The 15,181-nt window shown below is 37.9% G+C and overlaps 1 protein-coding gene across 3 annotated transcripts in view; it reads right to left on the bottom strand.

Moving 5' to 3' along the window:
* tgfbr3 (transforming growth factor beta receptor 3) overlaps positions 1-15,181 on the bottom strand; it is a 116,259-nt gene that overhangs the window by 82,599 nt on the left and 18,479 nt on the right. For all 3 annotated transcript variants that reach the window (XM_033028964.1, XM_033028965.1, XM_033028963.1), the window contains exons 2-3: positions 14,638-14,869; positions 956-1,176 (exon numbers count right to left, since the gene is read on the bottom strand). In XM_033028964.1, the coding sequence (XP_032884855.1) occupies positions 956-1,176; positions 14,638-14,698 (282 nt within the window). In that variant the 5' untranslated portion in view covers positions 14,699-14,869. The remainder of the gene's footprint in view (positions 1-955; positions 1,177-14,637; positions 14,870-15,181) is intronic.

The following is a 15,181-nucleotide window of genomic DNA, read 5'->3' as shown; positions in this document are numbered from 1 at the left end:
CAGTAATTGCACTGTGAATTTCACAGTATTTTATTCTACTTAATTAAACAGATGCAAAAGCCCAAAATTTCCTGCCAGAGTCTCTCACTTGCAGTAAATCTGAATTGATCTTATGCTGATACCCCAATGTCACCCTGCACTCAGTCTTGGGTTGGTTGGTTCATTGCCCCCAGTGTGTAGGTGGTTGATAGAATATTGGGCAAGTTGATGTAAATATGGGGTTGGTACGTCATGGCATATGGCCCCATAATGTGATATCCAAAAATCCATTTGCATTTACATAGCTCCTTTTGCTTAAATATCACACAATGTTCAGCTGAATATTATCAGCTGAATATCACCAGGTGAAAGTTGACATCCGAGGTTTATAGGATAATGGAGGAAAGAGATAGAAAGTGCCAGAAACTTTTAGGAAGGGAAATCAAGAGATTCAGGCCCAGACACTGCTGCCAATATTTAAAGGCAATTACATTAGAACTAGGCATGTGTTGTAGGAACAGAGGTCCTAATACATTTTATTGTGCTTATGAATCTGCACTTGTAGGGAGGGACAGGAAAATGGTAGATTAAAACATGAGCGAGAATTCTTAGATACTAGAAATGCCACCTGGTAGACAAAGTTCAGAGCACAGGTAATGGATGAATAGAATTTGAAGCAATTTAATATCCGGACTGTTGAGTTTGAGGACAGGTTTATGTAGGGCAAAGGATGAGTCAAAAGCATAGTCAAAACTGGGAGGTATTAAAATGCACAAGTGATTCAGCAGGATATAAGCAGAGGAAGCCCATCTGGCATCTAGCATAAGCATACAACAAATTACTTTCGTAGTAACCACATCCTTTTTCATATATTTATTGAATCAACAGGTATTGGGGCAGAACCTTAAATTTAAAAAAATCTTATCTACACTTTTTTTATTTCTCCTTCTGTGAAATTGTCAAGACTTTAACTTGCCTCATCTTTACGGTCGGCATGAACTCCAACATTTTTGCCTTTGCCGTGTTGACTGGGCTCTTTTCCAGTGCTTTTTAAATTGATAATGTGCACCTCTTGAGGAAGCCCTGTTGTTCCTCCACTTGCGCAGCCTGATAACACAGTAAAGCTCTCCAGCAATGTCTTAACTGGATGCGATTTGTCCACTGGTGCAAGTACACAGTCATTTCTTTCCAGAGGACCTGCAGATAAAACATAAAAAACAAGTTGATTAAGAAACATGTCTCCAAAAAATATATAATTACATCTATTCATGGACAACTAATTTTCCTGTAAAAACCACAAGCGTAGTTTGATGAAACTCTCTTCGCCCACCTCCAACAGTTTAATGTGCTTGAAGTCTATTTTCAGCTCACGTGGCTGTATAGAACGTTGGCACAAAATTTAACGAGGTCTACAAAGAACCCACTTATCAATACCCTTTAAAATAAATGGTTCCGAAGATCCGCTCACAAACAAAACACAATACATTTTTTTTTTAAATGGTAAGACAATAGCATCAGAATACTCAAGTAACTTGCTCAATACTTAAACGCCATTATTCTAAATATGCCAGCATAAGTTGAATTTATACAAATATCTAACACTAGCTGGAGTCCTAGAATCGGAAGGCTTATAACTCTACAAAGAAAAAATAATGAAAGCGAAAAGGAACAGCTGCTGTAAAATTCACTTCTACTTCAAGTGCTCTGGGCTTGAAGTCAAAGTTATCGCATTAAATGATAGCTAATAACAGAACCTACAATAAATTGGTAGTTTCAATCAAATGATTTTATTTTGCAAGAATTGACAAAGCAAAGTGCATTCACACCGTGCTCCATTCCTCAGGAGATTTCAGAATAGTCATGTTTACTGCAAGAGAATGCATTAATCTATGACAATAGGTGCAGGAGTAGGCCAATTCGGCCCTTCGAGCCATCACCGCCATTCATAGTGATCATGGCTGATCATCCACAATCAGTAACCCGTTCCTGCCTTCTCCCCATTTCCCCTGACTCCGCTATCTTTAAGAGCTCTATCTGATGCTCTCTTGAAAGCATCCAGAGAATTGGCCTCCACTGCCTTCTGAGGGAGAGAATTCCACAGATTCACAACCCTCTGTGTGAAAATATTTTTCTTCATCTCAGTTCTAAATGGTTTACCCCTTATTCTTAAACTGTGGCCCCTGGTTCTGGACTCCCCCAACATCGGGAACTTGTTCCCTTCCTCTAGCGTGTCCAAACCCTTAATAATCTTATATGTTTCAAAACATGAGAAACTTCAATTATTAGATTGGTTCTAAGAATGAGGGACTTCAGCGACATGGCAAGACAGAAAACATTGAATATCCTCCCTGAAGCAAAGATGGTTGACAACATATTTTAGATGTGTATAAGATAATTTCAGATTTAGTTAGGGTAAACAGTAGTCCTCAGGATGGATGGTTTAAGGAAAGGGGGAACACCGACTTAAAGTTATGGGCAATACATTCAGGGGAGGTACAAGGAAAATCTTTTAAAATAGAAACAGTCAACAAGGGCCTTCTGAGAGGGAGCTAGATAGTAATTTGAGACAAAATGTATTTGCAGGAATTGGAGGAGGAGGTGGGGAGAGTAGAGAATGCAACTAACTGGACGCTACTGCATAGATACAGTATGAACTTGATGGATCAAATAATCTCCTCCTGTGCCAAAAAACATGCAAGAAATAATATGTCAAAGCTAACAGGAAAATATTGTGTGTATATAAAATACCAGTGGTGTAAATTAACTCTAAATGTAGTCAACAGCATAAATGTGGGCAATGTAATTGTATATATTTCACTTGTTTTTAATTGTGGAAAAGAACAATGTAGGATTAACACATCTCCAGAATCTAATAAACTCAGAAATAGGCGAGGGAATATGCAACACGTAAATAGATTCAGGACTTCGCCTTAGTATTAAAAAGCATTAAGTGTTATTCCATTATTTTAAAGAGAAAAAAGGGAGAAACTTGATAATTACAGACATAGACACAAAATGCTGGAGTAACTCAGGGGGACAGGCAGCATCTCTGGAGAAGAAGGAATGGTTAACGCTTCCGGTCTCGACCCGAAACATCTCCCATTCCTTCTCTCCAGAGATGCTGCCTATCCCGCTGAGTTACTCCAGCATTTTGTGTCTACCTTCGATTAAAACCAGCATCTGCAGTTCTTTACTACATATAATTACAGACCTGTCAGTTTGGTCAATGATGTAACTAAAAGCTTGAACAAATTTCTTAGTTGATCAATGAGCCAGCACAGACTTGTCTGACAAATCTAGTTGAAACCTTTGAACGAATTGCGAGCATGGCACAAGGCGAATTTCTCCAGATCAAGCAAAAGTCATTTAATAAGTTTGCACGCAAGAGATTAATAATATCAATCACAAAATGTATTGTTCCATTATCAGTACATATGACTATTAAACACTCTCGATTCTTGTACTGAGGATATCCTTGGGACACATGTAGGGAATTGGCAGGGAGCCTAAAAGAGATTCATGAAGAGGTGGACAAAAATGAGAGAGAGTAACTAAAAAAAAGTAGAGAGCTTTCAGAGCATTGGTCCATATTCAAAATAGATTAGAATTTATAAGAGAAATGTAATTGTTTATTTACAGAAAGTATTGGCGCTGCACCATTAAGGAGGTGTACGGCAAGCTTTTCTGGAAAATAATCTGGAAAACTCCATCTGTTTCAATTGAATTCAATCTAAAATTCAATACATTTCTGTTAATTAAAATCACGGGATAATGATCCCCAGTTAAATAATGTGTCAGATTCCAAGATAGAGCTCAGTCACGCTCCATTTCCTGTCCTTTCATGTTCCCACACCTGCCACATTTATAACTCCAGCACGAACGTTTCCAAACATCAATTCCGTTTCTAAATAAAATGGATTGCAACTATTGGACAGGCCCAGTCCTGTCAACCTTTCCCTCGTTCACATAAAGCACTCAACTGGCCTAGTTAAGGACTGCCCCAACTTGTCTGTTAAAGGCAAGCATGAAAGCCGAGTGATTGGGAATGTGATCATTTAGCATTATGGTTTCCAAATCACAATAATGAATTTTATAGAACTCACTATAACCATATAACAATTACAGCACGGAAACAATCCATCTCGGCCCTTCTAGTCCGTGCCGAACACTAATATATTAGCAAGTGTAAGTTCTTGCACAGCATAATGCTGCCTGAGTTAATGAAAGTCTTTACATTTAATGAAATAAATTTAACAGCGTTTCAAACTAATGCTGTCACGGCCATGGAGCTAATAATTAACATAGTTTACAAGAGAACATTTTAAATTCTTCATCCAACATGAAAAAAGTAATGTATTAATATAAACAGCTGTAAATTTTGTAATAAAGAACTTTGATCATATTAAGAAACCAAAATGCAATAATAAACACTAACCAAAAGTAGCTAGCTAATCTTATTCTTTTTTGCACTCAACTGGTGAAAAATGTCTCTCATCAGACAGAGTTCAAAATTTGCTATGGCAACTGTTTAGCTTTGTTTATCTGAAAAGTTCATTCACTTCACATCATCAGCCTCTTGAGGAGAATAATAGCTCTAAGCTCTTAGCATAATAAAATCCGATTTAGTTCCTTTGCAAATAGCGACTACTTCAAAAGGCAAAGAACTGATTACCATCAAAAAGACATGTCCTGACATTCAGTACATATTAATTTTCCAAATCTTGTAGATCACGAATCAACAGAATAGTTCATTTTCAGTCAAATATATGGTTGCAGACATTACCACTGCGCAAACTGTGAACCAGAACATGGAGCAATTTAGAGGCAACCCAAGTGTAACAGAATACGTGTTTATACAAGAAATTTTGATAATACTAAAACAGATTTCAGTGCATTTTTAAAATCTGGGGCTGACAGCAAACCTCTGGCATTGAGACAGCATGCATTACTATCCTACCAGGCCTGCACCATGTAATTATATGGTCACTACCATTCACCTTGTGTGATCTGTGGTATTTCCATGCTTGGGACACTAGTATTACAAGTCATCCTTTCGAGACCCCCCAATAAAAATGTCCTGTTTAAGATATAACAAAAATGAGTGATAACAAACAAAAAAAAAATCACTCAAGAGCTGCTGGATCATTGCACCAGCACCAGAGTGTACAGAAAATGGCAAGCTGGCCATGGGTCTTGCAACCACTGAACATGTGTAAGCTGCAACCACTTAATTAAAAAATGTTACGGTATTTACAAATCAAAACATTAAACAAAACTATAAAGGAAAACAATTTTACTGTTCTGGCTGAGAATTCCCGATGAAATGAATGGGGAATCCAATCCCGCCCCCTCCCCTGACATCAGTCTGAAGAAGGGTCTCGACCCGAAACGTCACCCATTCCTTCTCTCCAGAGATGCTGCCTGACCCGCTGGGTTACTCCCAACATTTTGTATGAATTTTGGGTTTCCCTTCCTTGATGTATTGCAATATGCTCATCTTTGACACCAGCTTATCATCTGTGCCCTGACATGTTTATGGGACCTTCAAATTCCATCAAACTGTGGCTGGAACAGATCTTCTGCTCAGCCATCCCCATTCATGAGATTAAAATTATGTTAAATTTATAAAATAGACAAGATAGGAACATCATATATAATTCTGGGCATTCCGTTATCAATTGGGTGACAGACAACTGCAAACGCATACAAATGCTCAGAAATGAATATAATTAGAAATAAATGATTAAAGTTCACAGGTGAAAGGTATGAAGTTTAAATGGAAAGAAATTGCAGGGACATCCAAAAATTGTTTAATATTATGAAAGATGTTGAGAGTGCAAATAGTTAACTCTTGTTCCACTGGTTGACAACTAAAATGGCACAGTGGATGTAAATGGGTCGATCTTGGATTACCGTGAGAAGAACAAAGGAGAAATATATCAGAAGAAATGTTTGCAATCAGAGGCTTTTTCAACACAAAATGCTCTCCATAAGTAGCAACCAAAGCAGATCTACATCATTTAAAAATAATTGGGTAATAGGTTGAAGAGAAAAGTAAAGGTTACAGAAATAGGATTAGCATTGATAGCTTCAATTAAAGAACCAGCACTAGTACAGACATAATGCCTCTTTCTGTAGTGTTATTCTTAAGACTCCACAAAGTAGTAATCAATGGGCAAGATTGAGGTACTTTGTAACTTGCATCCACTGTCTGTTTTTGCATTGGATTCTTTAAAAGAGTGTGAAAATAAAATAATTTTAGAAGGATTATAATTTTGCAGCACAAATGTTTAACATTAAAATAACTCACTGAAGCAATATCATGTGCTGCTACATGAAACAATGCACCTTAAATTGCCAAAGTAAATGAAGATTTGTTAAATTAGATAAATGAAGATTCATCTGATCATTTTGTGTGAACAACCTGTCAATGAAGAATAATACTTTTCCAGTTGTCATCTTGTTACACGTGTAAAAATATGTGCTTTGAGTGTTTAAGAGGAAAATAAATTAGATTAATCAATGAAGAAGGAAATGGGAAGGAAAACAGAACATAAGTCTCACTTGGATTTTTACAGGATTTAAAAAAAATAAAAACACAAATTAATCATGTGATGAATGGTTCAGTGTTTAAAATTACATTTGTCTGCTCCCTTCTCGTGTAGGCAGGATTACACAGGCAGCAACAGCTGCTTGGAGAAGATAAAAGTTTGACAACACTTTACATTATATTAAATTCATCCACAACCAATATCCCCACAAAGGTCACACAAGAAAGGTATAAACAAACCCACGTCTAAATGCTAGCCATTCAAATCCAAAGATAAACTAGTCTATTTCAGTACACTCAATGCTCAGTAAAGTTGATCCAAATAACATCTGGCAAAGGTGGTTATAAAAGTGCACAAAACAAGTTACAAATAGAGCTAAATAATTGCTAAATATGGTTAAATAAAACCCCATCATGAAAGGCTGTTCGCCATTGAACATCCCTCAAAAGGAAGGAAATGTGCTGGTTACATCTGGTCTGGCCTAAATTCAACTACAGATTCACAGGAACGTATGTGATGTTCAACTGCCAATAAACTTCACACTGGAAACAGGCATGGCAAAGGCACACTATGCCCCAACAACCCTGCAACATCCTCAACAACATCTGACAACTTCTGTATAAATTGGAAAAACTGGTCCACAGACTTCAAGCAATAACAAAGGATCATCACAATCATAACATCTCATTTTTTGAACATCTCAGACTCTTAGATCATAATTACTGGGATTATTAAGTTCCATAGTCAAGTCATGTGGAAGAAAAGGCAGTGGTACAATGATTCATGCATTAATATTGACCCTAGACTCAACAAAACCAAATTACGTCAAACATGAGGAAGGAACCTCCCACATATTACTGCCTTCAGCTAATTAATCAGTAGTCCTACATAATTAACACTTTTTACAAGTTCAGCATTCCTATGAAGAGTGGTGGCCAATTAAACAGCCAACAGGTAGTGAAGCAATGGCGCCATAAACATTAATTTCTTGTCGACTTGTATAGCTTGTGTGTAGCTTATCCAGGTTAGTACCCTTTTTTGTTGTACCACTCTTGGTACAAGACAGGGGGAGAAGGCTTCGTAAACTTGGCAATCTTCAATGGCAGATTGCTTGTCGACAGTTCTGAGAATGGGGTGGGTTTATCATAAGAGGGGAGGTGGAAAATCGAAATTCTAATAAGTTGAGAAGGATGAGAGGGTATCTTGTCAAGTCACTTAAGTTGACAAGACTAACGTCAAGTCACTGAAGTTTTTAAAGGAAAAGTAAAAGTCTGGGAAAGTAATGCACAATATTTTTTATTTACTTTTGTGGTCCACCCCATTCACGGGTTTGGGTAATTTGTGCCTTTTAGTCTTATGATAAAAGGATCAGTGGGGATGGGGAAGAAACGGACTCCGTCAATAAGGCACACTCGATGCATGGCTCAGTACTCACAGAACTGTAACCTTGGCATTTGCATTAAGCCAGGATGACACTTTCATGAATAGAACTGAAGAAACCTCAGCACTAACAAGACAGCTGAAATTGCTTTGCTCTTCTGTGGTTTTTTTTTGCAATCTTTTAATACATGTTCAGAGACATGGGTAGAGCTTCTTCCCAAGTAAATGTCCCATATATCAGACAGGCACCCTCAGATTCCTCATATTATACTCCTGCAGTGGTATGCATGAATAATTCCGTTTTAGCAACAAAAAAAACTAATACAATTCTTTCAATAAAGTTGTCTGTCTACATATGGCTAATTTCACCATTTTGTTTCAGCTTAGCAATCCACACAGTTGCACCAAAATGAGGCAATAAAGAACAATAGAAGTCTGCTTCACCAGTGATATCCATATTCCACGATTGACCAAAGTATCTCAAAAAAAGGTCAGTATCTCAGCTAATATTTATGTAGAAAAAACATAAAATTGTTTCCCATTCAAACAGAACACAAAGTGCTGGAGTAACTCAGTGGATCAGGCAGCAACTCGGGAGCACATGGATAGATGGTGTTTTGGGTCTGAAGGGTCCAGACCCAAAACATCACCTATTCATGTCCTCCAGAGCTACTGCAAAAGGGCACCGACACAAAATGCCACTTTTTTCCCCCAGAGATGCTGCTTGACCCGCTGAGTTTCTCCAGCAATTTGTGACTCTCTCCAAAGATGCTGCCTTAACCACTGAGTTACTCCAGCATTTTGTGTTCTACGCAGCATTCCAGCATCTGACGTGAATTGTGTCTATTTTTCAAAAACTTCATGAATATTCTAGTCCTTATACTTCATGAATATTCTAGTCCAAATCGCAAGAATAGAATAGACCAAGTTCTTAAAAGTATTGACTGGAGACACTAATCCAATATGTAGCGAGTGCCCACATTGCAAACGCTTACAAATGAAAAGCAAATTCAGTTTTCACTATTCAACTTGAAATAATTCAATACTGCCTTAACATTATTGATGTCATTCTGAAGATAGCTCCTCCAATTAATTAATTTGCAAGAAACATATAACTGACAATGCAATGTTTCACCTAAGCTGTTCGTTTCTCATTTGAATAGAAACATGAGACACAAAAGGCAATCCAATCAAATTATTTTGATTTGCAAATAATGTACAATACCTACATTTATATTTTTAATTTTGTATTTTCAAATTCCTGCATGGTTACAAGTAACCACTAAGAAATATCAAAACTTTAATATTGCTCATTACCACCAACAGATTGATGATCAAACACTCTTTGAGACTTAAGCTTTACCAAGATAGTTTAATCTAGTTTAGACAAACATTGTTATGTTCCAAATTTCAGGAAGAGAGAATAGGAGCAGGAGTAGAGACAAAGAATCTTGAACAAAATCTTGAATCGGTATGTCAAAGAGGACTATCTTGAACTTCTACAGGTGCAGAGTAGAGAGCGTGCTGACTGGTTGCATTGTAGCTTGGTTCGGCAACTTGAGCTTCCGGGAGCGGAAAAGAAAGCAAAAAGTTGTGACCACTGCCCAGTCCATCATCGGCTCTGACCTCCCCACCATCGAAGGGATCTATCGCAGTCGCTGCCTCTAAAAGGCTGCCAACATCATCAAGGACCCACACTATCCTGGCCACACACTCATCTCTCCGTTGCCATCAGGTAGAAGGTGCAGAAGCCTGAAATCTGGTACATCCAGGTTCAAGAACAGCTTCTTCCCCACAGCCATCAGGCTATTAAACTCGCCATCAAACAAACTCTGAACTATAACAGCCTATTGCACTTTATCTGTTTTTTTATGTGTATATATATGGTCTATGCTATATAGACACACTGAACTGTTCTGTATTTATGCTTACAATATTCTGTTGTGCTGCAGCAAGCAACAATTTCATTGTCCTATCTGGGACACATGACAATAAACTCTCTTGACTTGATTTGAATACAAAAATGCAGGAACTCAGTACGTCAGACAGCATCTGTGGAGGGAATGAACAGGTGATGTTTTAAGTTGGGACCTTTCTTCAGTCCAATTGCAGTGGGAGGGGGGGGAGAGAGAAAGTTGGAAGAGAAAGGCAGGGACAGGACAAAGCCTGGCAAGCAAGGGGGGAGGAGTGGGGTTTAATTGGTAGACGTGGACTAAGTGATGAAGGCTAAAGATGAAAAAGGAGACCTATAGTGCCAATAGGGGAGGAGGGAGGCCACTCAGCTCCTCAAGCCTGCTCCACCATTCAATATGATCATGGCTGATCTCTCCCAGGCTCCATCTATTCTGTACCTGTCTTCCACAGCCCTTAATTCCTTGATCTTTCAAAATTGTACCTATTTTCTTTTTAAATTCAGTTTAATTCTGTTTAAAAGCAAAACTGTTCAATCCTTGGTGTTCAGAAGATACAAGATACAAGATAGATTTATTCATCACATGTGCCAGATGGCACAGTGAAATGAAATTCCCATACAGCCATACAATAAAAATAAGGGACACAACACACTATAGGGTTTGACATAAAACATCCCCACACAGCAGAATCAAAGTTCCCCACTGTGTGGGAAGGCACCAAAGTCAGCAAGAATACAACTGGAGTATAGTACAGACACCAATATCACAAAAAACTTAAAGCATTATTGATATAAAAATATTATGAACCAAATCTATAGTGATTTCCATCAGTTTTACATAACAGATGCCGAAAATAACATATAATACTTATGCTAATATTTTGAACTGTGCATATAACCATATAACCATATAACAATTACAGCACAGAAACAGGCCATCTCGACCCCTCTAGTCCGTGCCGAACACATAATCTCCCCTAGGTCCCATATACCTGCGCTCAGACCATAACCCTCCATTCCTTTCCCATCCATATAACTATCCAATTTATTTTTAAATGATAAAAACGAACCTGCCTCCACCACCTTCACTGGAAGCTCATTCCACACAGCTACCACTCTCTGAGTAAAGAAGTTCCCCCTCATGTTACCCCTAAACTTCAGTCCCTTAATTCTCAAGTCATGTCCCCTTGTTTGAATCTTCCCTACTCTCAGTGGGAAAAGCTTTTCCACGTCAACTCTGTGACAACTCTACAGTTAGGTCCCAAACTTAACTTGTGGAAACCAAAGCCAAATATATAAACAGCACTTGTTTTTCTCTGTGGTTACATATAATTCAACTTGTATTACTATATACAGTTAATCTGGCACAATCATAATGCCTTGATTCTGTAGCATCTGGTTGGAAAAAACTAATCAAAACAAAGTATGTTTAAATTTGGCTACAAAATCTAAACGATAAACCCAAATCAGAATCTTACTACTCATTTGTTAAGCAAACAACGGACGGGACAGGAACAAGTCTTTTGGGCCACAGTGGCTGTTCTGACAAGGACGCCAGTTTAAACCAATCCCAGCTGTCTGCATATCCTTCCATCCCATCTACTCTTATGCCCATCTAAATGCCTTTTAAATGTTGCTTTTGCATCTGCTTCCACCACCTCCCTTGGCACCACCATTCGGTGTAAAAAAAAACTTGCCGATCATATGTCTTTTCAACTTTCCCCTTGTCACATTCAATCTAGAATTTGACATTTCCATCCTCAGAAATAGTTTCTGGGCGCATACTCTGTGGCTCTTATGATCAGAACAGCCCACCGCCTCTGATGCTCCAGAAAATAAACAATCCTAGTTTGTCCTACCTCCCCTTATAGCCAATACCCTCAAATGCAGCCAACATCCTGGTGAACTTATTTTACAACTGCTCCAAAGCCTTCATATCCATCCTGCAATGCAGCAACCAGAATTCTCAATGCCACCTAATCAAAGTTTAATCCATCTGCAACATGGTTTCCCAAGTTTATACTCAATGCATCAACCTTGGGACTGAAGGCAGACATGTCACCAGGTACCGAAGCTAACATGCTAGAGCTTAAAAGAAAGGGACTAGCGAGATGGCAAATTTCCTAAAAACTTCAACCAATAGCTCCAAGCGAACAGAGGAGGTACCAGCAGATTAGAAAATCTCAAATGTGACTCAATTGTTTAAGAGAGGAAGACAAAAAGCAAGTGATTAACTTTGAGATCTTTTTTGTAATCTCCTATCTTAACATCTGATTTTGGCAAAATGTAGGAATCTATAAGAGTAGCCAGTCATTCTGAGACGTTTAATGGAATCAAACCAGGTCAACCTAGCTTTAATTAGGTTAATGAATGGTAAATCATGTTTATAAATGTGCTAGTTCTTAAGATAATAACAAGTAGAGTCAATAGATGGAAACTGTACATGTAGCCTACTTGGATTTTCCAAAGGATTTGACAAGGTGCCACTAAGTGACTGATGTACAAGTTTAGGAGCTCATGGTATTGTGGGAACCATGTTAACATAGACTGAAGATGGACTGTTTTCTATGCAATATGACTAAATGGGTCTTTTTCAGTTGGAAGGATGTAGCCAATGGAGTGCCCCATCAATTCCTCACCTTTGTTTTGTCATCTACAGATTTTAATCATCTTATTACTGACTTTGCATTCACTTTTTTTTAATAAATGCTCTCAGCTTGTTTAAAAATGCAACCGTATGTATCTATTCCCACACCAAGTCCCACTCCTCCATCACACACCAAAAGTACATTGACATAGGAGTTTTCTAGTTCAAGTTTAAACCTGTGGTTTTGGTCATTAACACGTTCACCCCATTCTCTGTTTTTTCTTACAGAAGGGATTTGACGTGGATTTGTGTGCATTCAACACCAAACAATGTAAATATAAATTTTGTTCTGCCACAGGTTTTTTTTCCTTTTTTTTTTTTTTAAGTACAGACAGCACGATCACTGCAAGCAAGAAACAGTAGCAAAGCACATTAACATGCTTCATGCTACACTGTAGGTCATCAGAATTCAAATACAAGCCTTTGCTAACATATGCTTATCTTGGCACCATTGCTAGCATAGTACCAAAACGCCTTGTGCCTAGAACGGAAAGAAGTGGGTGAGAGGAATTATTAAAATAAATAAAAGTCAGCACTTCAGCAAGCTCTATTTGCACCAATTCATACACAAAAATATCCAAATCTAGTTCTGAGTTAGTTGTTGAATAGGCCATCCGTAATGAAATTATGTATAGCATGGCTATGACAATTTTCTAAAGTCCACAAAAAATTGGTTATGAGGCTCCTACTGGGTGGGATCGCCCACATAATAAGTTTCTAGTAAACAATAATCTATTGATTTTTCAAAATACTAAAATATACCAAATTTATTGCAGATGTTTTCTGTAATTGTGTTTTCAAGCTAAAAACAAAACCAAAGACCAACGTAAAAAATTCCCAAAATATCCAAGATATTGATCAAATACTACTTTATCAATCATATAATTCACCTCAGTCCTTTAGTTTCTGTTCCCCCTCTAATCATTTTCCTTGGTGCTCAATTCTCTTATTTTGTCAACTTCATGCTTTTTCTTTTGCACCTTATTTTCTAAATTCTATTCATTATCATTCATCATTCTGTAGCCATGTACCTTTTATTTAGTTACATTAAAAATAAGGAACTGCAGATTCTGGTTAATACACAAAAGGAGACAATGTGCTGGAGTAACTCAGAGGGTCAGGCCACATCTCTCAAGAATATGGCGTTTTGGGTTGAGATCCATCTTCAGATTGAAGTGTGAAGAAGGGTCTTGACCTAAAACATCACCTATCCATTTTCTCCAGGGACGCTGCCTGACCCGCCGATTCATTCCAGCACTTGTGTCCATTTAGTTATATTACTTTCCTTTCTTTCCAATATTATTCTTCCATGCATAAATTAGTCCAAATTACAATACACCAGGATCTTTTTCTCCAATAATACACAAGGGCAGATTTAACAGTGATAATCCATTTGGCAAACCAGTTAGTTAGTTTAAAGAAATAAATGATAAATATTTTTTTAAAGTATACAAAACTAAGGAAAGAGTGCAAAAGCAGGAATTAAGACCTATTTTATAAACATCCTAATATAAGCACTGAGAGCTAAATATCCTCCTCCTGTACTGGAAATGTACACGGTTCATTTGGCAAGTGGTGACTAATGGCATGAAGGTTGGATTTTAAAGTCAGAACATTGAGATAGGAAAGCAAGTCTAAATGGCAGTAAGAGAAGGAGTTAATACTGTTAAGGTTCTACAAGATAAATATAGTGTTGTACGGCATGGAAGAAAGCCCTTCAGCTCACCGTGTCCACACTGACCAGTCAATACCATCGTCCAGCACTTGACCTGTGGTCCTGTATGCCCAAGACATTCAAGTGCTTGTCTGGATATATCTTCAATGGAACTCTGCTTCTACTGATCTCTTGCACACTGCAATATTCAGGTTTTAAATTCCACCCTCTCTGGGTGAAATCACTGATATCTCCCCAATGTCTTACCCTAAATTTGTATCCCCTAGTTTAATTTACCTTCAAGGAGAAAGGTCCTTGCCATCTACTCTATCTATAATTCTCAACATTATATACCTCAATCCTGTCATCTCCCAACCGCATCTGCTCCAAGGAAAATGGACCGAGCCTCACCACTTTCCTCATAGCTTAAATGCTCCATCCCACTCGGCAATCAGCCACAATCTGCAAAAGTGAAGACATGCTAGGGTTTTAAACTCTATTCAAAGGAACTCACCTGCAGACACTCCACACATCAACACGAAGAGCAATAGTGTTTGAATTCCATTTGAAGTCATGTTTAGAATACAATGCTGTGATAGGTTCTGCGTCCCTCTGGAGATATGTTATCTTCAAATGTGGCCAAAAAAAACCTCTTGCAATGGGTCAGATTTTCACCAGTGTAGCTATCTTTCTCAGTAAGATAGATTGGAATACAAATTCTGATCTTTCTCTCCTCCTTCGCAAGCCTGAAGGGGAAATGGACAAAATGAAACGTTAAGTGATTCATTTGTAACTGCATTAAAACTAAAATCCTATTTGAAGGATATATTATATTTGCTGACCATAATAATTCACTACTCACTGACGGACTGTCACATCTGAGAAGAACATGTAATAGACCAACGCGTTATGAAGTGCATGTTCTAATTTCGGTAACAACCAAAAATATTTGGTGTAAAACATTTTACAAATAAATTTAAATTAACACATAACAATGCAAATACGCAGTCTTCATCCAAGTACTGATGATGTTTCAGAAGCCTTCACCAGGCTTGAAT

Source organism: Amblyraja radiata, chromosome 10, assembly GCF_010909765.2.
Source record: "Amblyraja radiata isolate CabotCenter1 chromosome 10, sAmbRad1.1.pri, whole genome shotgun sequence".
Lineage (NCBI taxonomy): Eukaryota > Metazoa > Chordata > Chondrichthyes > Rajiformes > Rajidae > Amblyraja > Amblyraja radiata.
This window is presented reverse-complemented; position numbering and strand designations above follow the sequence as displayed.